The 27220-nt window shown below is 38.0% G+C and overlaps 2 protein-coding genes across 3 annotated transcripts in view; both read left to right on the top strand.

The window, feature by feature from the left end:
* The first annotated feature begins 288 nt into the window (after positions 1-288).
* Positions 289-3978, top strand: LOC311088473 (uncharacterized protein). The gene is made up of 5 exons (XM_084122606.1): positions 289-569; positions 746-1054; positions 1201-1309; positions 1576-1624; positions 1751-3978. The coding sequence occupies exons 1-5, from the start codon at positions 500-502 to the stop codon at positions 1832-1834; spliced, it is 621 nt and encodes a 206-aa protein (XP_083978732.1). The 5' UTR covers positions 289-499; the 3' UTR covers positions 1835-3978.
* A 2456-nt stretch (positions 3979-6434) lies between these two features.
* The window catches only part of LOC311088470 (nectin-1), a 43804-nt gene continuing 23018 nt past the window's right edge, over positions 6435-27220 (top strand). For both annotated transcript variants that reach the window (XM_084122602.1, XM_084122601.1), the window contains exons 1-5: positions 6435-6738; positions 15828-16169; positions 25205-25507; positions 26204-26309; positions 27027-27169. In XM_084122602.1, coding sequence (XP_083978728.1) covers positions 6666-6738; positions 15828-16169; positions 25205-25507; positions 26204-26309; positions 27027-27169 — 967 coding nt within the window. In that variant the 5' untranslated portion in view covers positions 6435-6665. The remainder of the gene's footprint in view (positions 6739-15827; positions 16170-25204; positions 25508-26203; positions 26310-27026; positions 27170-27220) is intronic.

The following is a 27220-nucleotide window of genomic DNA, read 5'->3' as shown; positions in this document are numbered from 1 at the left end:
ATTTTAAACAGCATTTTAAAAAAATGTTGCTTTCATGATCTCATCTTTGAGAAACATGGAATATGTGTAATTTAAAAAAATAATTTACACTATAGGACAATTAAAATGAACTAATAATGCCATTTAAAAACCTTTATTTTATATACATATATTCTATTTTTTGGGTATATTTTTATACATTTTAAAATAATTTCTTGATGTTGGTAAAAAAAAAAAAAACTTCTTAAATCAACTACCCATACAGTACTTATCAAATATAATGTAAGAAATATACAATTCATAATCCTTATGTTGTCTCAAGAGTAGCTGTAATAATCAGTATCTTGAGCTGTTTCACACTCTGATCATCACGTTGCTCTCTTGAGCTCAGCGGTTCTCGGCGGTGTCCCACTCTCACGTAACCACTTCCCCTCGTTCCTGTCTGCAGACTGCTCAGTTGATCAGAAGTGCTTGAAATGTTGAAGGGAGAGTGAGAGCTTCATTTCTACCTTCTGCGATCATGGAGGTCTTTCAAACCAGAATCCTGCATCTAAATATATGGGTCATCATTCATTTACTGACTTATGCAGGTATGTCATAACATTGTTGTTGTGATTGATTGTTTGGTTTTGGTGTTGTGTGATGTTCTTGTGTGTGTGTTCGCGGTGACTAAGGAATTGAGCAACCAGTGTGTCTTATGAGCTTTTGGATGCATGTGTTCACACTTGTGTTTTACCTTCTGATGCAGTTTCTGTCTTTTCATCAGATTATTCCAAATCAAATGAAGAGCAAAGCATTCGGCAGCACATCAACAAAACAGTGTTTGTGGGGGAAACAGTGACACTTTACTGCAACAAAACCCGATTTGATGAAGATTTCTCATGGAGAATGAACAGCTCTGTTATTTTTATGTATGACTCGTTCAATAACAGAACTATGAGAAACTTCAGCTCGAACAGGATTCACATCAACCCAGCCGTTTCAAAAGAGTTAAAAATACATCAAATACAAGCGTCTGATGCCGGAAACTACACCTGTTATCCAGCAGAAATAAGATGGACATTAACAATAACAGGTTACTCCATGATTTCATTTGTTGTTTCTTCAAAAACAATTGCATTTATTATAGAATAAACATAAGTATGTTTGTAACCAGTGACTAGTATCTAGAAGAGTGCTGGTCGACTGATATCATGTGTGTTTGACTCTTGTGTGTGTCAGAAAACAGACCAGCGTCACTCAAACAAATGCCGCTCTTCACCATCATCATCATCATCTCATGTTCTGGAGTTATTATGGTCTTTCTGATAATCAGCGTCTGCATTCACAGGTGAGAGACATTAACACATTATGAACTGATGAGATTGTTTATTGATTTTAGATTTCATGTACATGTATGATGAAGTGACAGTGACCTTTTCATATATATTAGTAAATATTTTACACACCAGAATGCATATATTTATTTCACTTGCTTTAATGCATTATCTCTGCTAATTTTAGAGATAGAAAAGATGATGAGTAAAGATATGAAATGATATGTAAATGTAAAAGATGTGAAAACAACACATGTGATACTGTAAGTTATGTTTACAGATGGAAAAACAGCAAAGATTTAAGTCACAGAGAAACAGGACAGGACTTTGTGAGTCCCCCCCCCCCCCCCCCCCCCCCCATCACTTAAATAGTGAATAAATTGTAAATGGTCTTTTTCATAAAAACTGAATTTTCTTATCTATTATTAATGATTTAATTTCTCATTTCACTTTAGTCACAGGCACCAGCCAGAGGGAGGATACAGACTCGAACCAGTCAGTACTTTGAGAGATTCAACTCGGTGTATGGACAAGTTTGATGTCATTTTTTGCTTTTCTTTTCAGAAAAGTTAAACATTTTACATCAGAACTTTTTGATATTTAAGTAGCAATTGCCTGTGTAACCTAAGTCAATTAAACAAGTACACAAAGGCAGGGCTGGACTTTATGCACGCACTGGTGCTACAGAGGTTGAAAGTTTTGTATAGCACAGGCCACACAGTGTAGCACAAGTATGAAACGCGTGTTACCATCTCTGAAAACAGACACAAGTAATGCAGTTCATCACCTAAACAGACATGTGACTAACAAAGGACATTAATGTTCCGTACAGGACGCACAAAATACAAACCTTAACCAGAAATGTTTTCAGACACACATTTTCTTTATTTGCCAAAAATGGCAGACTACAGGAAAATTGCAGACGTTCTCTTGCTTAACATTAGGTCATTTTTGTTTATATAGCCCAATATCACTAATCACAATCCAAACAACATCCATTGTTTTGGCTGAGCACTTGAAAATACAGCTTTATTTTTCTATGAATCATTAGAAAGTTCTAAAGTTTTATAAAATATTACATTATTATGATAAAAATCTGTGACGGTAGTTTCTTAATTTTTGTCAGGAAATCTTATGCATCCACTGAGAGAAAAAAACTCCTCCACGGTGGAGAAAAACTTATAGATTTGCATTTGTTTATTTCAAATATCTCTAGAGAGTATTATTTTTTTAAATCTAAAATATGGTGTTGTGAGCATTTTTGAGTACACACATGCAATGTAATGTATGTTTCATTCAGTGAGACTCATAAAGTCATAAAACTTATGATAAAAAGGCATTCAGATATCGCTGTAGCAGAACACAACACAGATAGACATGTTCTGACTGATGAAGGAAGACAATAAATGGTTTATCTGTGTTCGTTTGACATCTCAGGTATTTTCATAAAAATAAAGTATATTTATAATGCAATGCTAATTGACATACTGTAGCCTCTATCACTGTATAGAATACTTTAAAAAATTATATAATTTCTCTGCCTCATTCTATCATATGAAGCCACTTCAGATAAGATCACAAAAGGAAGTTATATCAAACACTCAGCACTGACGATATGAAATGAGTTTGGAATAAAAGCATGTCATCAAATGTTCGCTTTTGTTGGATATGGCACACTGTACAGCCCTACACAAATGCCAATGTATGTCACATTTATAACACCCTTGCTGCGTAATTGGAACATTGGGGTCAAACCATTTCAAGAGATCCAATGGAGGTTGCTTGACCAATTTTATATTTTTATTTTAATTGGTTTATCCACAACAGCCATAGTGTCATGGCACACAATAAATGATGATGTTTATGGAAACCTCAATAACTTGGCTCAAGGTGGTCTTTACCTCCATGAACATAATATGATCTTTAGAGTACATTACAAGCCCACATATAAAGGTTGCTCGTTTTTGTTTCTTAGACTTAAAACCTTTTTTTTTTTTTTATGGGGAGGAGAGTGCTTTTTTTTTATGGGACTGGGTCTCTAATGGGGGGCCAGATAGTCAGGGGGAGAGAGCCCACTTTACTTGTGCATTTTGAAAACGTAACAGATCATGTTTCTCAAGCAGCGGGGCTGGGAGCCACTAGGGGGCCTCAGCAAACTTCTGAGAGGGACCTTAAAACTATTTAAATCCTAAAAGTTGAAAAGATTTAAATGACTCCAAGTCAAATCATCTCCCCCTTTGTTCAAGACAATATGCAAAGGCCTTTCTATCTAGGCTGATTCATACTTCTACAGTTCTGTAGTAATAAAAATAAGTAAACATGATGTCAGTTTAATGTTACAGTATATATTGAAAAAAGTATATATTGAGGTTTCCGTAAATATCTGTTGCACACCATGAAACAAAGACAGCTACTGTGGTTAAACCAAGTAAAGTCATATTAATTGCAATGCTCCCAAATAAATTTTAGACCACTTGAGATGGACTGATCCAGTGGTAGCATATGTGATAAATGTACAGTAGGCTAAATGGGGAAAAAAATGTTAATGTAAATAATTTTATTTAGTGTACATTGAACTTATTTCTAAATTTGAATTATTTTATTGTAAAGCATATTTTGGATGATTGTACATAATGTAAAACCATGATTAAAAAAATAAATAAAATAAGCCTTTCTGTCAGACAATGCATTGGTGAAATAAATCCAGTCTATAGGAGAAAGCATTTCAACCAAAAAGTCAAAAAGTTCATATGAAAAAGAACAAACTATGATTTAGACATAATTTGGTAAAGCACAATAATATACCCCTTCACAGGGTCGAATTTATGCATAGGCATGGGTTGTATGTCCAGAGGGGGCCCAAAAATGCTGGGGTAAACAATAAGTGATAAATAAATACCTGCCTCACCCAGCATTCAGAGCATTAGCAGACAGCCACTGGATTAGAGAAATGTAAATCGGAAAACCATAAGTGCAATAATTAATTAATTAATTAATTAGATTTAAACTGAGGCAATTATGATCTGAGAACAAAGGAGCTGTAATAAAACAGCTGTCAACAAAAAGTGATCAATGTAACAAAATAAAATTAATCAAATATTTAGGAAGTTATTTCCAGTCATATTGATCAAGCTTTGAGTAAAATGTAACCGGGAATACATTTCTGAACACTGCATGTGGTTTGTAATGTATTACAGAAAAACCACATGAATTTACCATGTTTTCCCTCATGTGATCACATGGATTTCACATGGGAACATTTCTGAAACCACTTTTTTTTTCTTTTTTTTGGTCTACTGACATTTCTTGGAAAGATATTTTTGCAGTGATTCGTCAGCTTCCCGTTAAAAATCAAAGCTGGCGCTGCTGTGAGTAAGGTGGTAAGGTCTAGGGTACCCTTAAATAGGGCACTATATGAGGGATGGAACAGTCATTTGTAGTGGTGTCTGAACCCATAGTGGACGTTATTGATACTCATTAAATCCCACAGTGACGAGTGTACAACTGATGTACGCTCAACAGCTAGATAATACCCATAACGCACTGTGAAAGTCGAGCGCTGAATAAGGTTCCGCGTCTCGCCAGAAGATGGCGCCGCAGCTGAAATCATCCATCCATTTTCCAAACCGCGCTGGTCCTGCGTATATCATACAGGTACACATTCCTTTTTAATTGATAATTAAATTGTTTAATTACGGTTTATACAAGTTTCCATAGCAGAGTCCAGGATAAATATTTTAATTAGGCCTAGGCTACTACTGGAACTGCCAGTTTGCTACATTTCAATTAATTTTTAAACAACATGCACAAACTATGCAAGCGGCAGCTCACTCACTCGTTTTATCAACTGCTTCAAATTGACTATTAGTGGAGTAATGTGAATGAGAATGCGATTTCGATCACAGAACATGTGTCCTCCATTGCAGGCCCATTTTTTCTTCCTAAACCCGTTCAGTCCTCGCGCATCTTTGCTATCATTTTAACATTGAAAACTGGTAGGTGAGACGTTAATTCTGAAAACATTTACGCATCTACAGTACTCGGCTCCATGCATTTGTAGCCTAAATGCAATCATTTAAAAATGTTGCTTAACAGGACACCAAACAGGAAAGGCCCAATAATAAGAAAAGCAAGCTTGTAAGTTAGGAGGAGGGTAATTTTGTACTATTATTTTTATTGTTATTATTATTATTATTTAAATGGTGAACAATAGACCATTCTTAATGTGAGTACGCCAAACCGTTTCCAAGGTAGGGTTATTATTAGGCTATTATTACAAATATGGGGATTTGCATCCATATTTTTGATTACATTAAATATCTTCAGTATAATTTAGACTAGTCAAAATCACGATACAGTTATCTGGAATTGGTATTTTGAGTAGTGCAGTCAGCTTTTTGCCGCACGTGACCGTTAGAGATAGAGGACTACATGGGATTCGGCTCTTGCTCGGCTCCCTTAGAGGAACCGGCTCTAACGGCTCCCAAATGCCTCTTTATTTAGTATCACTCGGAGCCTTCTATTTTAGCCCAGTGTGTCGGTAAGCAACTTTTTATTCAGTGTTTTGATAAAAAATATGCATTTTAATGCTTTTTTTCGTTACAAAAATAGTTACTATTAGTATTATTTAACATTTTAATAAAACTTTAATTGAACAGTTGAACACAGAACCACATCAAACAAATCAAATAAATAAAGGCAAAAGTGTTAAGTGCTCGCTTGCTCTCTCTCCTCAGTTGGCGGTTCTTAGATGTCTGCCGGATATTTTCATGTTACAAATTCTGCACTCAGCTTTGCAGTCTCCATATCATTGAAATGCAGCCAGATCATGCTGCTTTTTCGGTATTTTTTGTTTTTACAGTCTATGGTTTTCGCTCATTTCTTCACTTTCTCCAAACGCGCTTGCATTTAAATCCGGCTCCCTCCGTCTCTCTTTGTCGCTCTGTGTGTGTGGCCTTGTGTACCTATCTTCGGAGCGTGTGTCCCCCTTCCTTCTTTCACATAATGGTATGATCCTAGTCTGTCCTCCCATGTGATTGGCCGCATATGGCGTCTGCCACATAGATATACATAATAAAGGTTTTTTAAAGGCCTTTAGCCGCCCTATTATATGATATCTATGGTCTGCCCATCCAAATAAGTCCCGCCCCTGCTTGTCGACGAAGATTCGGCTTTTCTCGTTCGCTACAAAGAATCGCCTCTTAGTTTCTCAACGACACATCACTATTATGAAGAAAACGAATTAAACAATGTATAGGCTATGGACTAAAGGCAAACGCAGCTGAAATAAGGTGAAAGATTAATACAATGAATGAATGAAGGGTAGCCTATTTGGAGTATGGGTCGATGGGCTTCTAAAAACATAACGAAATGCTCCCTTTCTCTCCCGTGACACTGATGCTTGATTTTATTTTATTTACATTCATCTACGCAATAACTTCAGGTGAGTAGGCTGCATAAATGGTTATCAATGTGCCGTTATCTGTACTAGGTAATATGATGACAGAGAGTACGTAATTTTCACACACACACACACACACACACACACACACACACACACACACACACACACACACACACACAAACATCTTTTTTTTCTTTTTTTGAAGCATTCTTTTGTACCGGCATTTTGAATTTGCATATTAGTTAAATATTTAGTTTCACCCTAAACATTTATATTCAGCATTTAGATTTAGATTTAGATTTAACATTTAGATTTAGATTTAACATTTAGATTTAGATTTAGATTTAGATTTAATATTTAGATTTAACATTTAGATTTAGATTTAGTTTTAACATTTAGATTTAATATTTAGATTTAACATTTAGATTTAACATTTAGATTTAGATTTAATATTTAGATTTAATATTTAGATTTAACATTTAGATTTAGATATAACATTTAGATTTAACATTTAACATTTAGATTTAACATTTAGATTTAACATTTAACATTTAGGTGTAACATTTAATATTTAGATTTAACTATTTAAAATATCTCCAAGTTGACAAATATTGTTGTAAATGTGCTAAAAAGTGACTGTCAAAAATTCATACCAGTTTTTTAAACATTGTTTGAAGCTAAATGTGACAAAATGTTGCTGTTATTTTCAGCGTGAGCCACTTTACAAACGGTTCCCCATACTGGAGTACCCCCAACACTATGGAGCTAGAATTGTGTCTTTATTACATGCGAGAAAATAAATGATCTGAGAGAGAAAAAAAAAGTTTGAGAGAAAAAGTTATCACACTGATAGCAAAAAAGCATTTCATGAGAGAAAAAAGAAATATTTGAGAGAAAAAGTTTTCATACCAATAGCAAAAAATAATATTTGAGACTAAAAAAAGTTTTGAGAGAAAGTATTTTCTCATAGAACATAAAAAAATATAAATTTGAAATTTTTTAAATTATTTCTGAGAAAAAAAATCTCTCTCAAAATACTTATATATATTTTTTGCTATCAGTGTGAAAACATTTTCTCAAAAAAAAAAAAAAGTGTTTCTCTCAAAATGCTTTTCTTTGCTCTCGATGCAATTTCTTGCTCTTGTGTCAGGATTTTGCTTTTGCTGTGAAAATTGTGTCATGGGCGGAGCCACGTTCCTATTGGCCAGTCGGGTGAGCATGGTCTTGTCTTGGGAGTCGAACTGAATCATTACACCATTGTTCGGTTCACCGGCATAGATGCCGCCTCTGCCTTAGTTGAGCATATAATACACAATATAATACACATTCATTCATGAATATGAGTGCTATTTTTTAATGTTTAATCTTCAGTGATGCTGAACTTGCTCAGCCAGCTACCCATCGAGTTGTGTGTGTCATCATCTTACCCATACGCGTAGGAGCTTCAAAATCTAAGTTTTCTCCCCCCCACTATTTCCCAATGTAAGATTTTGTTTTGCATTGCCTGCCTATCTCTGCCGATTTCGGAGTCTCCAAATTAATCCATTCTGCAACTTTTAAATACATAATTAAATTTTTAAAAACGAAATTATAGGCTTAAGTTGCAGGGTCCGAAAGTTGGTCGTTTTGTCGCTATGGTTACACACACACACACCGTTGGCGGTACGCTCAAAGTCATCTGTCAGTTGTGCAGTTACCCAAAATCTCATGTTAAAACCCATGTCACTGGATGAAATAAAATCGACTAGCAAAGATACAGGAGGCCGCCTTACAAACGAGTGTGTGGAGGATATTGTAATTTCGCCGTAAGGTTTTTTATTTTTTTAAATAAGAGACGATCTAATCTAGGGCTGAAATGTGTTTTTTAAATCAAGTGATCAAAGTGCTCGTTGCCGCTGCGATCAGTGGCGCGATACAGTGTTTTCTCGTGTGGCTCGCACACACGCCGCACTGTCTTCACGCGCTTCAATCCGTTGCAGATACTCTCTATTCGTTCTGGTGAAATCACAAAACATAATGCACACAAACATGCCCCTGCTTGATATACAACCACTAATGAACATAATCGGTTTTGATGAGAGAAAAAAAACTATACGAGAAAAAAAACTATAACCATAAATATTGTGAATTAATTTAATAAACTTAGTCGCCAGCTTTCCTGGTAGCCTTCAGTAAATTAACGTGTCTGAGAAAATTATACATAAATCAACCAGCCAGTTGACACTATGTTTAGGCTACTTTCTTCACTGACACAGACAAAAATGAAAAGCCTATATCAGTCAAATCTCAGCTTTAGGAGGAGAAGAGACAGGACAATATAAAAACAAATAAAAAAAAGAGGGTGATGGAGAAAAATAATCTACTGCCCACTGACATGGTTTTAAAGCTATTGTTATCCTTTTATTGGCCTTCAAAACATCTTAAAGGGGACCTACTATGCAAAATTCACTTTTGCATGCTGTTTGGACATAAATGTGTGTTGGCAGTGTGTGTACACAACCACCCAATAGTGATAAAAATCCACTCACTCCTTTTTTATTAAAGAGTAACTTAACCCTAAACCAACTTTTTTTAGTTAATGATCTGTAAGAATGGGGCCTTATTAGTGCTGTTCATTGATTCGAGTAACTTTTTTGACATTTGGGTATAAAGTGTTTTAATTCTACAATATATGGTGTAAAACGTCTGAGGGCTGCCCTCTTCAGGTTGAACGGTGGCTACTGCAGTTGAATTTTCCTATTGGATGTTGCGGTACTGCGTGACGTAAGCATGTTCCAGCTCACCACGCCCTCCCTTGGTACGAGCTACCACGTCCTTGGATGAGCTAGCGTAGATTTATCTGTAGGCCTATTTAGTACAGTGGTCAGGAGGGTACGTAGGTGTAGTGTTGCTGGTTGCAACAGCACTGCTGGACTGCATAGCTTTCCAACAGACTTGGAAATTAGGCGCCAGTGGTTGCATGCACTTGGCCTGGAAGACCGTGAGTGTGAAACCTGCATTTTAAGCGGGATTGCTTTTGAAACGCAATAGAGGTGGAAATGGGCTTCTCCACACAGCTCGCGCTGAAAAGCGACGCAGTGCCAAACGCTGCTCCTCCTGCATGGACTCCACCACCGCAGCGGCGTCTTGATGTGAGTGATCATATATATAATAACAATTTATGGTTAGGCTAAAGTTAATCCTCTGGGGTCGACAAATGCGTCGGTGCATTTTGCTGGATTTTTTCACATAGCGGCTATTGCATGATATCTTTGCGCCCAAGTAGCAGTGGTTCGCCTGTGCTTCCCCCTAATATAGTCCCAAGTCAATATCTGCCTAGGAAATCGCCTAGTGTTAATCTGCATCGCTATTTGTTAGGGGTGTGACGAGACGCTTACTCCACGAGACGAGACGAGACGAGACACGAGATTGGGTTCACGAGAACGAGACAAGACGAGATTTTTACACAATTTTTAAGAAATCCTCAATGATGAAATGTATGAATGGAAAATAGTATTTTATTCAACTGAAAATCACAAAATGCAAAACAATTTAGGTGCATTTTGAAATCAACTTGTAATGAATGTTATTTTACTTATATTTTAATGAATTCTATGCAGTAAATGACATGCAAACACTGCAAAATGTTTTGCTATAAACTCTACCATCTGGCTTCTCCCCTGTACGATTTCACATGAGAAATCTAACTCCTTTCCACAAATCGAACATAAAAAATAAATAAAACAGTATAAATAAAATTAATATAAATAACTGAAATAACACTTTAAATGCAAACAGTAGCCTAAGTGTGTATCCATAATCAAAGTAGCCTACTGCTCTCTCAAAACTACAAGTTCAAACAGAAATTTTTTTTTTCTTCAAGCATGAAAAAGAGATTAATTAACTACACAGAACAGACTAAGATTATGGTCATGTTCTTTTTCAAGAATATAAGCATGTCGACGATTTCTGGCAGCAGTTGAGACCTTTGGGCAGTAACTAGGGCTGCACGATATGAGGAAAAGCTGCGATGTGCGATAACATTGTTTAATATTGCGATGTCGATATGACTTGTGATATGTGAATGTTAGCTACTGTTCCCATGTCTAGTGCTTTAATAGGTTCTTTGCGCGATAGGTCAAATGTTTATTACCTGGCTGGTTCAGATTACAGTATTTTAGCGCGATTTTGGCACGATCCGTTTCGTGGAGATTCGTAAAGGACAACGGGCGTCGGGACGCAAGATTCGATCGTTTCATTTCGTATAGTGTGCAGTGTTCGAATTGAGGGGGGGCTGGGGGGGTCCGGGACCCCCCATAAGCATCAAGGGACCCCCCATAAGGCCCAAAAAAAATTACCTCAGGGGGTCCCCTGGTTTTTCATTAAAACTAAAATAATAGAAACATAATTTATTAGGTAATATATATATTTTTTAATCAAAGTATTGCGCTGCCGCTCCCATTAGAAAGTAATTCAAATTAGATTTGCGTCTGAAAAGACGTTCAAGTGCGCCACACGCTGTTTTCTGAAGGAATTTACAGACTGTTGAATTTATAAACAGATACATTTTATTTATCGTGCCATTTATACGCCAAAAATAGTTTTTTTTTTTTTTTTTTTTTTTTTGCGTGTAAATGATACACACTGCAAACCCCTTGGGTAGGATTAAGGGTGTGGAGTACACGCCATAAAGTGCGTATCATATGCACGCAAAAACTGTTTTTGGCGAATAAATGGTACGAGAAATAAATTTTCGATAAGCACTTTCACGAGAGTCTGGCAGAGTGGATCGTCATTTCAATAATATGTATATTATTACGTTTTTTTTTGGGGGGGGGGGGAGACCCCAAGAGCTTTGACACAATTCGAACACTGATAGTGTGTCATAGTGGGCGACAACCTACGCGTCTGCGATGCTTCAGGACATCACGACAGAAAGACTAGCATGTTTAATTTTAACGGTCCTCCACGACGGGTTGAGTGTGAGCGAGAGTGAGTGTGCGCGAGTGAGTGAGAGTGCGAGCAACAGTGAGTGTGCGTGTGTGTGCGCGCGCGAGTGAGTGTGTGTGTGTGTGTGTGTGCGTGCGCGTGAGTGAGCGTGTGTGTGTGTGTGTGTGTGTGTGTGTGTGTGTGTGCGCGCGCGATTGAGTGAGTGAGCGAGCGAGGGACAGTAAGTGTGTGTGTGCGCGGAGTGTGTGTGTGATTGGCCCGGCACACAAATGATTTAAAAGTGGCAGGGGCATCTTCAATACTAATTTCACCCTCACGCTCCATCACGCTGACATCACAACAACTCACGAGACAAAGTTTCACCTCGACGAGAAATATCGTCTCGTTTTAATCTCGCGAGATCTCGTAACACGAGATCTCGTCACACCCCTACTATTTGTACTCGTTGTGAATACGCAGGCCACAAGAAGTAATTAGGTGTTATATTTGTTTGTTTTTTTGATCACTTTTACTCAGGACATGCTAGCTGGCAACAAAGGATTCCATTCATTGTGCTAAGCTAAGCTAGCGCCGACCCTGTCAAACTAAAACAATGCATGCACGGAGACAAAAATGCATTTGCCCACCTATCTAAATGTAGGAAAGAAGGTGAATAAGCCCTATTTCAAAAAATGGTGGAGTGTTCCTTTAACATTGTCATATCCATTACCATGCTAAAAATCTTCAGAGATTTGTCATGATAGAAATATATTTATTAAAACTATAAATAACAAATCAAATTAGTTTTGATAATCTGTACTTTATTTTCTGGAACCATCATCAGTTTTCTGTTTGTTTGAATAATCAATCATCATGATTCATGATTTGAATATATGGAATAAAAGCTTTTAAATGGTGCTGTTTCATGTTTGGAGCACTGAAGTAGATGAAATATGATCTTCAAAAAGCTTTAGCTTGCTCACTTCATTTAGGATATGCACCATGATCTGCTTTTTCGAGTGACATTAAACTTATGTATCCCTAAAAGGGAGAAACTAATTTTCCACTCTTCTCTATTCTCGTGTATGAGTCAGTGTAGCTATTGGATCTAAATAATTTGGAAGTCAATCCTTGTGAATGTTATGGAGAACAATGTAATATGGTTCTTAATGGCTTCTTGGTACCAATCACAATTCAGAGTTTACACTAAAATGTGCACATTCTGTAGCTTTACTTAAAATTTACTTTGCTTCAACCAGAAGAATGAAATGGCAAAAAATAGTAATAATAATAATAATAAAAAACCACTTTCCCCTTAGTATTGTAAATAATGTATGAGCACATATCAAATCAAATCAAATCAAATCAAATCAAGTATATTTGTATAGCGCTTTTCACAATACAGATTGTATCAAAGCAGCTTCACAGTATTAAAATAAAATAATACAACAAAGTTTGTTTCTAGTGGAATTTATTGATTGATAGAATAAAATTAAATATCCCCAAAATATCCCCAACTGAGCAAGCCAAAGGCAACAGTGGCAAGGAACCGAAAAACTCCATCAAGTGACCTAATGGTGTCCTAAAACTCCATCAGGTGACCTAATGGAGAAAAAAAAACCTTGGGAGAACCCAGGCTCAGTCGGGGGCCAGTTCTCCTCTGGCATTTATGAACTAGAGGCCGGATTGTAGTTTGAAACTGTGAGATTAACAATATTATATGAATGCCTGGCTGAAAAGATGCGTCTTTAATCTAGTTTTAAACTGGGAGAGTGAGTCCGAGCAACGAACAGTATCAGGAAGGCTATTCCAGAGTTTTGGAGCCAAATGTGAAAATGCTCTCCCTCCTTTGGTTGATCTGGATATCCTAGGTATGACCAAAAGCCTTGAATTTATTGATCTTAAAGAGCGCGATGGATTATAGGGTGATAGAAGATCCGTTAAATAGACTGGAGCTAAGCCGTTTAGGGCTTTATAAGTCAGTAGCAATACCTTATAATTAATACGGAACTTTATAGGTAGCCAATGTAGTGATGATAAAATCGGTGTTATATGATCATATTTTCTTGATCTAGTAAGAACTCTAGCAGCGGCATTTTGGACTAACTGTAGCTTGTTTATTGAGGATGCAGGACAACCGGCTAATAAAGCATTACAGTAATCTAGTCTCGAGGTCATGAATGCATGAACTAACTTTTCTGCATCAGAAACTGATTGCATATTACGTAGCTTAGCAATGTTTCTAAGGTGGAAAAAGGCTGTTTTTGTAACATACGAAATATGATTTTCAAAAGACAGGTTACAATCGAGTATAACACCCAGGTCTTTTACTGTAGAGGATAAAGTAACAGGACATCCTACGATGTCAAAGTTGTATTGTGAGAGGTTCTGTGGGCGTTTTTTTGAACCGATAAGTATTACCTCTGTCTTGTCTGGATTTAATAAAAGAAAATTACGCGTCATCCAATCTTTTATATCTTTAACACACTCTGTCAATTTGGATAATTTAGCGTTTTCATCCGGCCGTGATGAAATATATATTTGAGTGTCATCAGCATAACAATGGAAACTAATTCCATGTTTCCTTATAATATTTCCAAGTGGTATCATGTATATTGAGAATAACAGAGGGCCCAACACAGATCCCTGCGGCACTCCATAGTTTACTGGAATTATGATCGATTTTTCTCCATTTAAATAGACAAAATGGTAGCGGTCTGATAAGTATGATCTAAACCAGCTTAATGCTTGTCCTTGAACACCAGTATAATTTTGTAGTCGATCTAAGAGTATTGTATGATCTATAGTATCGAACGCAGCACTTAGATCAAGTAAAACTAGTATTGAGATGCAGCCTTGGTCAGAAGCTAAGAGTAAATCATTTGTGATTTTAACGAGCGCAGTTTCAGTGCTATGATGCGGTCTGAATCCTGACTGAAACTTTTCATAGATATCATTTTCTTGCAAGAAAGAGCCCAGTTGAGTGGACACAACTTTTTCTAGTATTTTAGACATAAAAGGTAGATTTGAAATGGGTCTATAATTTGCTAGATTATTATGATCTAATTGTGGTTTCTTAATGAGAGGTTTTATATCTGCCAGTTTAAATGTTCTTGGAACATGACCTAAAGATAAAGACGAGTTAATAATATTGAGGAGAGGCTCTTCCACTACAGGTAACACTTCCTTCAGTAGTTTAGTTGGTATAGGATCTAATAAACATGTTGTTGTTTTAGATGAAGTGATAAGTTTATTTAACTCTTTTTGTTCTATAGTTGTAAAGCACTGTAATTGTTCTTGCGGGGGGATAATTGAGGCTGAATTATAAGGTGCGATTGAGGATTGAACGTTTACAATTGTGGTTCTGATGTTTTCTATTTTCTCAGTGAAGAAGTTCATGAAATCATTACTACTAAACTGTAACGGGATATTTTGTTCGGGTGACGTCTGTTTATTTGTTAGTCTAGCCACGGTGTTAAATAAAAACCTAGGATTGTTTTGGTTGTTTTCTATTAGTTTGCGGAGGTGCTCAGCCCTGGCCGCTTTTAGGGCCTTTTTATAACATGACATACTGTCTTTCCACGCGATTCTAAAGACCTCTAAATTAGTTTGTTTCCATTTACGCTCTAAATTACGGGTTTCTCTCTTTAGAACATGCATAGTATTATTGTACCATGGTGCTTTAATTTTCTCTCTGACCTTTTTTAATCTAATGGGTGCAACAACATCCAATGTTCTAGAGAGAATGGTGCTCATAGTGCTAGTTCTAGTTCTTCTAGTTCATCTGTTTGTTTGGGTTCAGGCAGCAGCTGAGACAGATTAGATCATATGCATGTTAACATCTTAAAAAATGTATTTTAGGGTTTTATGACACCTTCAAGGAATTTTATCAGCAGGACCATGCTGAAAGAGTGTCTGTGGCTGTTAATGAGCTCACCCAAAAAGTTAAATTCTGTCATAATTTACTCAACCTCATGTCTTTCCGAACCTGTATGACTTTCTTTATTTTGTAGAACATACAGATTTTTTTTATGTCCTGGGACATTTGTTCAAATAGAAGTCAGGAGTAACCAAAACTTGTTCTGCAGAAGAAAGCAAGTCATTAAAGGTTCTCTGAGTCACTAGGCATTGCCAACGGCTCTGCTTCATGCTACTTGCCCAACTGAACATCTCCATGTGTTTGCTAATTCATGTACTTTGTGCATTTTTTTCTGTTAAAGGTGTAAAGGTTATTGGTCATGATACAACAGTCATTGATGGAGAGAATGCCACTTTGTTGTGTCAGCTGACTGAGACTGATGAAAGTATAATTCGTATTATATGGATGAAAAATACAAGAGAAAAGCCTGAAGAGGAGAAATTCTTTGCCATTCGGCCAGATGGCAAAACTGAACAACAAAATGGATTGGGGGACAGAGTACAATTCACTGGAAACGTTGCAGAGAAAAATGGATCAATTCAGCTGCTCAGAATGAGGCTTCTAGATGACGGGATCTACACATGCGTTTTCAACTTATTTCCTAGCGGGATATTTAAAACGAAAATCAATGCCACAGTTTTTGGTATGATGGCTTGTTATATTTTTTCTCTGATTTACAGCAATGACATGCATATCTCTGTGTTTTGATTCCCAAACAACTCAATTATTTAAAATAGTTCATGCTTGCATAACAGACTTTTATGGCCCTGATATACCTCAAGCAAAATTGAAGAGCGAACTGATATGACGTGATTTTGAACAAAATCAGGCGAAACGGAGTTCATTTGGGATTCGTTTTGGGAATTAGGCCCCAATATACTTCAAGCAAAATCGAAGAACAAACTGATGAGACATCCTTTCGGACAAAATCAAGCCGAAATAATGTTCATTTGGAGTTTGTTTTGGGAGTTGTGGGAATCCAGATTTATTAAAATGTTTAATTTAGGTTTACATTGAATTTAGCAGGTTAAGGTTAGGTATAAATTATGATTATCAGAGTTTTCTAGCAAACGACTCTGGTCAGTCCTGTTTTACTGAAACTCTTGGAGTTTGTGTTTTAGCAAGAAAGTCCAGCCAGTCCTGTACTCGGGTCTCAGTGTTTGAATAGATATGCTGAGTGGATTAGGGTGGGCAATGCTCTCAGTCTAGAACCGGTTCTTAAACCTGTCTTTTTCGTTTCCTGCCCCTAAATGTATATAAACTGTAAGAGAACATTCACGTCAGGCTTGGTGACTGCAGCTGCCGACGGCTCGTGTTTTCAATAAAGAATCCTGCTGAAGAAACAACCAAGTCTCCTGGTCGTTCGATTCTAAGTTCACAACAACTTGGTGCCGTGAACCCGGATGGAGAAAAAGAAAACTCAAAGAACGTCAAACTCAAAGACCTGAATCCAGATTGAAACAGCAAGCTCAACAAAAGATCTGCTTTCCAGACTGCATCTTTTGGAATCCAGAGTGAAACTTCCAGCTAAACAAAGATTACCAGACTGAATCTTTCCAGCTTCCTCCAGATTGAAACTTCAAGCTCAAAGATCTCAAAGCCTGACTGAGTTCCAGAATCTTCCTTTACAACCAAGGGTTGGTGAGTTTTTTTTCCGCTCCATTCAAAGAACTGCTACAGACCAGTATATGTGTTTTGCCTCTGCGCCGTTCAGAGAAGAGTTAACAGACAGCTGCAGGGTTTTGTTAACTAAGTTATCCTTTAAAAAAAAGTTTTTTTTTTAGAGATGAAAGATACCCTCTGCCCGTCAGGGAAGATTAACATTACAGGTTAATATTGTGTACCCTTTGCTTTAGGCAGAGAAGAATTAGCTTTACGTGCTAGTTATTTGCAGTTGATCCTCTGTTTTTGTAGACAGGGAAGATTTTAGCGTAAATTGCTAACATTTAGTTTGATCCTCTGTTTTTGTAGGCAGGGAAGATTTTAGCGTAAATTGCTAATATTTAGTTTGATCCTCTGTTTTTGTAGGCAGGGAAGATTTTAGCGTAAATTGCTAATATTTTGTTTTATCCTCTGTTTTTTTTGTAGGCAGGGAGGTTAAGTGTGAAGTGTTGGTCATTTGGAAAGTTAGCAATAGCTGATGTGTTAACAAGTGTACCCTAGAGAAGTTTTAGTTTTTTTGTTTATTGTGTGGTAACGAGAAAACTCACAGAAATGTTTAGAAAAAATGCCAGACTGATCCCCACAACGGAAAAGGGTGGCTTTGCGACTCCATCGTGGACAGAAAGCGAATTCAAAAATATGTTAAGAGAACAAATGGACCTAATAGTCACTGAAAAAGTTAGACAGGAACTAACTCAGAAATATGAAATTCACCCAGACAAAACTTGGTCAGTAGATGAGTGTAAAAAGGTGCTTGGAGCAAGCATCCGCAAAAACCATATGAAGGGCATTATTTGTGTTCATCGAGAATTTGTCTTAGCAAAAGCCACAGAACAGTCTAAGCGCAACGCAGAGCTAGAGAAACAGGTAAATGAGCTACGTGCTAGAATATCTTCGTTGACTAAGAAATTGAGCCGCAACAAAGCTATAGAAAAAAACTGATGTAGAAGTTAGTCAGCCAGATACCATTTACCCTGACTTACAAGCTTTTTTTGAAACAGATGTAGCCATCCAATCAGTAACTGATAAGCCAGTAGATTCAGTGAAGGTGTGTGGGGCAAGGAGAAGGTCTCAGGGAATTGAGGGAACTGAAAGTGTTCCTCTCAACTCTTCTGTTGTACAAATACAAACTGTTGTCAAAGCGCTAGGACCTAAAGATGTAGAGAGACTATCCCAGAGCCTACCCTCAGCACGCACAAATTTTTCTGAATTTAGAAGAGCATTGATAAGTAAAATGCGTCTTTACGACATGTCGTTGCCAGAAGTAACACAGCTGATGTCACAAATTCTAACTGAATCTGAATTCAACAATTTTGAGTCTGCTGTTACGTCTGAACTACAACATGCCAGTAAAGGCGATTTGAGAGAAGGTGTTTTGAAAATCCTAAAGAATCTCTTAGGACCCAAAATAGACTGGTCGAAAGTTACTAGATGTGTACAAAAGAAAGGAGAGACTATAAGTGAATACACTGAAAGATTTTCTCAGGCAGCTGCAACGTACAGTGGAATAGTGGAGGATTCTGAAAGTGTACTAGATGATAGAGGAGCTCTAATCCGTATTTGGGCAGACGGTCTTATAGCTGAGTACAGATCAGCCTTGCCATTCCTACATGTTACTTGGGCTAACGGAACTCTCAGAAGTAACCTAGACAGGTTAGCTACATGGGAAAGAGATGCTGATGTTAAAAGCCAAGTGAGAATAGCAGCAGCTACGTTTAACCCAACGAAACAAGAAAACAGGTGGTCTAAAAAAGAAGGCAAATGCCACTACTGTGGAAACTTAGGACATTGGGAGCGAGAGTGTAGGAAGAAGTTGCAAGATACAAAAAGAAATGCTATGCATAATTCTGCTCCTTCTCAGCCTGCCTACAATCCTGATGTAGTTCCGCCAATGTCCACTGAAACTTTAGGACAGCTCGCGCAGGCTCTTCTAAGAGCACAAAAAGAACAGGAAAAAAACTAATTGTTGGGGCTGTGAGTAGCTACCTTTCCCCTGTAATCCATCATAATGACAAAATAATTTTTGTGAAAGGTAGCATAAAAGAAAAAGAGATTGACTTTTTGCTTGATACAGGTGCAGAGATTACAATAATTCCTACAAAATTGGCTAAAGGTTTAGACATCCCGTACAAGAAAACCAAACTTTCTTTAACTGGCGTAATAGGTGAAGATTCTGTTTTGTATGAAACCCCGCCCATAGAGGTACAATTTGGCCCGAAAACTCTGACGACAAAATTGCTATGTGCTCCATTGAATACAGGTGCAATTTTAGGCATGGATCTCCTGAGACAAGTACATCTAAATTTAGACATGTCCTCAGAATCTGCTAGCATTAAAATTTCCTCAGCACACATTTCTACCAATAATGCAATCCCTCCAGAGTATGCTTTCTTACTTAATCATCCAATTTGGGCTAATGACAAGGATGATTGTGGTTTATTGACAGGTGTAGAACCAGTCAAACTGACTGGAACTCCACCCCCAGTTACCAAACAGTATCCGATCAGTAAGGAAGCCATACAGGGAATCAAACCTATTGTAGAAAAGCTGTTGACGCAAGGAGTGCTAGTTAAAACCAACAGTCCCTGTAACTCACCCATATGGCCCATCAAGAAATCCAATGGGACATGGAGACTCACCATAGATTACAGAGTAGCCAATAAAAACATTGATAAAATCACCCCGCTAGTGGCAGATCCATCTACAATTTGTAATGGCTTACCATTAGAGTGTAAGATTTTTTCAGTAATTGATATGTCTAATGGATTCTTTTCTGTACCATTGCACTCTGACAGCCAGCCATGGTTAGCTTTCACAGTTGACCATGAACAATATCAGTGGACCCGATTGGCCCAGGGATTTCAAAACTCCCCGACCATATACCATCAGGCTGTCAGACGTGATTTGTGTGACCCAGAATGTCCAGTAAAACAGTCCACTATGATCCAATATGTCGATGATATTTTGATTGCCTCAACAGATCACGAGGTACATCAAACTGAATTGGCAGCATTGTTGGACTATTTGCATAAAAAAGGACACAAATGCAGCTTTCACAAAGCTCAAATTGCTAAAAAGCAAGCCATATTTCTGGGTCAAACTATTGGTGCAGGAAATAGATCCATTACACAGGATCGAGCGGCTTCAGTCAAAGCCATACCTCCGCCTACTACCATTAAAACACTACGCTCATTTTTAGGAACAGCAGGTTACTGTAGACCGTGGATTGAAGAATATGCCTCGATTGCTCAGCCTCTCTATGACTTGTTGAAAGGCCATGGTAAAGATTCAGATATTGTTTGTATGGAAGAACTTCACCTCAAAGCATTCAATGATTTGAAGAGAGCACTATGTCAAGCACCAGCATTAGGAATTGCCCAATCAATAGACCCTTTGTGCTTTATGTCCATGAACATTTGGGCTTTATGACTGCATGTCTAATGCAAGATCATGGGGGCAGTTTACGTCCAATTCATTACTATTCTGGTAAACTTGACATAGTAGCTCAAGGTATGGGACCATGCCTCAGAGCAGTACAGGCAGTTCATCTAGCGCTTCAGGCTTCATCAGTAATGGTGTTAGGTCAGACGGTAAATGTAAAATGCCCTCATGCAGTATCCGCACTAATGAATCAAGCAAAAGTCACTTCTGTCACTTCCTCTCGTTGGGGAAATTGGTTAACTACTCTCACAGCCCCGAACATTGTTTTACAGCGTGCACCAGTCACGAACCCCTCATCATGTATGATGTCTGCAATGACTGAAGTTGTGTTAGAGGATGAAGGCGAAATGACTCATGATTGTGTTACGCTTACATACGCAGCGACAAGTGAAATAGCAGAAACTCCCATAGAAAATTCAGAATTTGAGTTGTTTGTTGATGGTTCAGCTCAAGTAATTGAAGGGAACAGACGAGCAGGTTATGCAGTAACGTCCACCACTGAGGTGGTAGCTTCAGGTCGTCTTCCAGATCATTTTTCAGCTCAGGCTGCAGAACTGGTAGCTTTAACTAGAGCATGCACGCTAGCTTCAGGATCAGTTGCAAATATCTACACAAATTCCAGATATGCTTTTGGGGTTATTCATGATTTTGGCGTCATTTGGCAAAGCAGACAGTTTCTAACTTCTGCTGGATCCCCCATTAAGCATGCTGAATTAGTGAAAGATCTTATGTTTGCCATGAAACTTCCAAAGAAATTAGTGGTGATCAAAGTGAAAGCACATCTCACAACTAACACTACAGAAGCTAAAGGTAATGCTCTTGCAGATGTAGCAGCTAAACAGGCTTGTTTCTATGTAACTGTACAAGTGTGTTCAGGTAGTACAGCACAGAAGACAATTCTGCCTCCTGAATCTATCATTGATTTGTACAAAGATGTTCCTCTATATGAAGCATGGACATGGTTAGAAAAAGGAGCCACCGTTGATTCATCTGGCTGCTGGACCAAAGGGGGGGAAGTATGTTGCTCCCGAATCACTGCTGCCATATTTGGCTCAACAAATACACAATTTGGGTCACAGTGGTCCAGCAACGATGAATCACAGGTTCTCAAATCAATGGTGGAATCCAAAATTCAGACAGGTAGCCACAGAAACAGCCAAAAGGTGTGTTACATGTCAGAAAAATAATGATGTACCAGCAGCCATTACACCAGCAGCACATACCCCAGCTCCACCAGGACCATTCCGTCATTTGCAAGTTGATTACATATCGTTGCCTCGTTGTAAGGGAAAAACTGACGTTTTGGTAGTATTAGACAAGTTCTCAAGATGGATAGAAACTTATCCAACAGGGCGTGCTACAGCTGCACATACCGCTAAATGTCTTGTCACTGATTTCATTCCCAGATGGGGATTACCAGATTGCATTGACTCAGATCAGGGTACGCACTTCACAGGACAGGTAGTTAAAGAAGTGTCTAAAATGTTGAAGATTAAGTGGAATCTGCACTGCCCCTACAGGCCACAAGCAAACAGAACAGAACAATCAAAACCAGGCTAAGCAAAATGCATCAGGAAGGAGTGTCATGGGTTGAAGCGCTGCCAGCAGTACTGTGTAGTATGAGAGCGTCACCTAACAGATCAGTAGGACTGAGCCCTCATGAGATTATTACAGGACGCCCAATGCAGATGCCAGGTGTGATTGATCTTAGAAATGCTGATGTTCACATTGCCTCAGATGCCCTGATCTCTTACTGTGAACACCTTACAAAGGCAGTACAGAGTGCCAGAGAGAGAGTTGAGTCATGTTGGCAGACTCCACCAGAGGGTGGACACACAATCATCCCAGGTCAGTGGGTCATGATAAAATCATTCAGACACAAGCCGTTAGAACCTAAGTGGCATGGACCACATCAAGTAATGTTGATTACAGCAGCTGCGGTGTTGTGCCAGGGAAAGAAAACATGGACTCATGTGTCACATTGCAAAGTGGTTCCTCCCCCTACAGGGATAGGATAGGACACATGGACCAGTGAGGTGCCCAGGGAAAGAACTGGAAGCAACAGGCTTTCGGGGGCCAACCCTGCGGTGAAGATTCCCTTATAGGCCCTTCCCAACCATAGTCCATCCTCACCTCACTGTTCCTTTTTAGGTGTCTCATAAATTAAGAAATAGGGAAAGAAGGAACCACAATTAGCAGATACAGATTGAACAGAGAATACAACCCTAATTTTTGTAGTCTTTACAATGAATACTGGTCTGTTGCAGTTGTTCTTTGTTTGTTTGTTTTTTGTTTTTTTGTTTTTTCTCTTTCTTAAACTCTGTGCCGACACCACTTGACGGTTATCCTGAGAACCATATGCACTGACCTACACACCTGCATATGAAGACCCAACCTCCAGAAAACAACTAGACCAACACAGAAGGAAAAAAATACACAACGCAGACTCACCTACGGGAACTTCAGTCATCCCTCATCATGATCAAGATTGTCGTACTACTACTAACCATCATGGACATCGCACAAAGTGTGGACCCCAGAAACAACATCTTCTTAGAGCTGATGAATATGTCAAGAAATGCCTTGTTTGCTGGAAAGAACGTTTGCATGCCACATGCACCTTCAGTAGGAGCCGGAATCCCATGGGTGGCACACCCTATCTCTGTCTACAGCATCCTACCCAGCCAATTCAACGGCAGGTGCACCCTGGTTTATGTTCTACCAGCTATCAGAGAAAATACACACTCCACCCCAAGCTCTCCACAGCTACAAAATTCAGCTCCTTCTATCAACAAAGATGGCTGAATTCCAGGACTCACTTGTGTTCAAACGTGGTGGTCAAGAACTCTTGGAGCATTAATCCCATCGTATGGTGTACCTGAGTGCTGCACCGGGTTAATGGATCCAACAGAGAACTTGAACAAAATCCAACAAGACATTCTTGATCTTTCAACAAAATTACACCAGATGACTGAAGACAATTCTTCATGGTTCGGAAACTTGATAAATGACTGGTCCAACCATAAAAGAATATTACCCGTAAGAACTTCACGGACCCTAATTGCATGTTTTGTTTCTGTGTCAGCATGCAATTACAGCATGAACAACACAGATCATGCTTTGTGCCGGTAACTTACACAAGTTACAAGATTGAACTTGCTATGTGCCTGTAACTTACACAAGTTACAAGATTGAACTTGCTTTGTGCCTGTAACTTACACAAGTTACAAGATTGAACTTGCTATGTGCCTGTAACTTACACAAGTTACAAGATTGAACTTGCTATGTGCCTGTAACTTACACAAGTTACAAGAATTAACTTTTAAGTGTATAAATTTGTATTTTGTGAGTTTTTTTAAGACTCTCAAAGGGGCAAATGTGGGAATCCAGATTTATTAAAATGTTTAATTTAGGTTTACATTGAATTTAGCAGGTTAAGGTTAGGTATAAATTATGATTATCAGAGTTTTCTAGCAAACGACTCTGGTCAGTCCTGTTTTACTGAAACTCTTGGAGTTTGTGTTTTAGCAAGAAAGTCCAGCCAGTCCTGTACTCGGGTCTCAGTGTTTGAATAGATATGCTGAGTGGATTAGGGTGGGCAATGCTCTCAGTCTAGAACCGGTTCTTAAACCTGTCTTTTTCGGTTCCTGCCCCTAAATGTATATAAACTGTAAGAGAACATTCACGTCAGGCTTGGTGACTGCAGCTACCGAAGGCTCGTGTTCTCAATAAAGAAACCTGCTGAAGAAACAACCAAGTCTCCTGGTCTTTTCGATTCTAAGTTCACAACAGAGTTAAGGCCCCCAATATACTTTAAGCGAAATCGAATGAACTTATGTGACTTTACGGAAAAGTTCACTACGGCTGGTAAACTTGTACTACTATTTGCCCGTAGCAAATAAGTAATAGTTGTGCGCTGAGGCTCCGCCTTCTTTTACATGGACAATCTTTTCCGCTTTATTTCTCCTGATCAGTCCATCAAAGTCAGACGTCCGCGAGTGAAAACATGAACACACTGCTTTATTGTAGAAAATGAAGTTGTACTTCTGATGGAAAAAAAAGACACTCATACATTTTTTTTTCTCATTTGAGACATTAAAGCTGCTACGTAATCTATCGAAAGTTCATTAATATAAATTAATGTGATGTGACTTCATTAGAGTGCCGAATTGCAGAGCTCGTGCAAACATATCCACGTTGCTATAGTCAGATGCTTTTTGTATGCTTTATTAAAATGCGTGCGGTTTTCTCAATTTTATTGTGTGTTTATTTTTGCTATTGAGAGGAAAGGACACCACACATATTTACATATACATCTAAACACTCTCAGCAGCTGTTCAAAAACAGCATACAGCTGGTCACATTACCCTTAAACAAAGAACGAAAAAGAACTTTGCCGTGAGTATATCGGGGCCTTTCATCTATGTTCTAGAAAAATTTGTAACGTTTATATTTCACATGCTTTTAGAGCTATGAGAAGACCTAGAGCAGACTAAGCTATTTTAGTTAGTATAGTCAGTTAGTTTTTACAGTTGAATGATTTAATGATTATCTTTTTTTCTATTTCAAATGTAGCCCGTCCTGTGGTTGACGTGAAAGGGGAAGCACCTGTTACTGGTTGTTTTGAGGCTACATTGGCATCATGCGTTGCCTCTAATGCTTGGCCTGCTCCAGAAGTGATGTGGAGATTAGGAGATCTGGAAAACTCTCTGAGAACTGAAACCAACCATACAGAGCACCCCGATAGGACCATTACTGTTGTGTCCTACCTACTTGGAGTCCCATTCAAACATTTAAACAAAAAGAACATCCAGTGTGAGGTGAAGCACAACACCCTAAGAGAAGACCTCGTAATTAACTACACAATAAACATTCATTGTAAGTATTTGAAGTATCAACCAACAGCTTGCATACAAATGACTGTTATATACTTTACATATAAAATACAAACTTCACATTCTAAATGCGATTATCTATATTAAATTGTGTTGGGTTTTTTTGTGCAGAAAAAAATAGGGGATGACGATAATCATAACGAAGACATGAGTGAACATAGTTTTGCTTTCTTCATGAAATAAGAGCACAGAAAATAAGAGTATACTAATGGCTGTAATGAAGCAATTATGCATTAACATGAACTTATATTTCAGTAAATAAGCCTTTCAGTAGCTGTTCTGAGGGATTCTGTGAGTTCATTCAGAAAAGGATTTGTCAGACTGGCAAACTCCTACGTTTGAGTCGTTTGGATGATTCTATGAAAGAACCAACTCATAAGAGTCATTTTTGAATCAGACTAAACAGGTTGTGATGTGTTTGTTTTGTGTGTGCCATGCGGCCATGAGGAACATCACTTGTTAATTTAAGTTGAGAACTTATATTTTCTCACATTTCTGACATAGCGTGAAGGCATCACTATTCTCGAAACTTTGCGCTTATCTCTGTAACCCACAGCTTAAAAATGATGGCTTAGACTGCTGTGTTTCTGCCTGTGAACCCTAAAGGTTTCAGTTTCGCATAGAGTAAATACTGTTTATGGATATATAGTTATTTTTGCTACCTAATTTCTTTTCCTAGATCCTCCAGAGTCAGTGGTTATAATTCCTGACAGTCCAACAAATGCTAAAGAATTCAAGTGTATAGTGGACAGTAACCCAGAACCAACCAACTACACCTGGACTAGGTAATATAAAACTGCAAATAAAATAAAAAATCTGCACTCAGTTCTATATAATATTTTGACTGGAGAAGCCTTGATATTTTCAGCCAAATTTAGGTTTTGTTTATTTGTCAGTGTTTTTATGATATTTTGTATTTTAGTGCACAATGATGTCTGTAAGGCCTGGAACTTTTCTTCCTTTTATTCTCATTTATATTGTATTTCAGCACTGAATTTTGCATTTCCTTTTTCTATTTAATTTGACTTTACAGTGAAATCGGACAGATAATTAGCAAGAAGGTAATGCGTTATTGATTCAAAGGCATGTTGACAAATAGTCACTAACAACTTTATCTTAGTGGCAGTTATTCTCTGCTAACCATTTTTTAATGCCTGCACAAAGCTGACAAGTTGCTTTTGCATATTTAGGCTAAACTGCCAAGTTCACAGGTTCTAGAATTTGACTACTATATTGGGATGTTTCTTATGAAATGGCTTAGTGAGCAAGAAAAAAACATTGGACTTGACATGATTTTATCCATCAGTTGTTGACTGGATGCATGAAGGTTTTTGTAGGATTCAGAGAGAGAGGCCGATAGATGGAAGGTTGAGGAGTTCTTAATGGTTGCTGGGGTGTTGGTGGGTGGTTGCTAAAGTGTTTGTGGGCAAATTTTCCAGATTTTATCCAACCTTGTTTTACCAGTATGTTCAGTAATCTTTCATATCTCTCTATTTTAACAGAGAGAATAAAAGTACTCCCTATTTTAAAGGCAACAAGCTTCCTGCCCCAAAACTGTCCCCTGACTTTAATGGCTTGTACATCTGCCATGCTTCAAACCAGTATGGAAACTCAGCAGGTTCTCTGTATGTGAATGTTCATACTGGTGAGTCTATTTTTGTTTAGTTTTTTTTATAGGTTATTATACATGTTGTTT

This window comes from Abramis brama (genome assembly GCF_963993115.1).
Source record: "Abramis brama genome assembly, chromosome: 8".
NCBI classification, from domain to species: domain Eukaryota; kingdom Metazoa; phylum Chordata; class Actinopteri; order Cypriniformes; family Leuciscidae; genus Abramis; species Abramis brama.
Note: the sequence above shows the minus strand (reverse complement) of the source record. Positions and strands in the feature narration are given on the sequence as shown.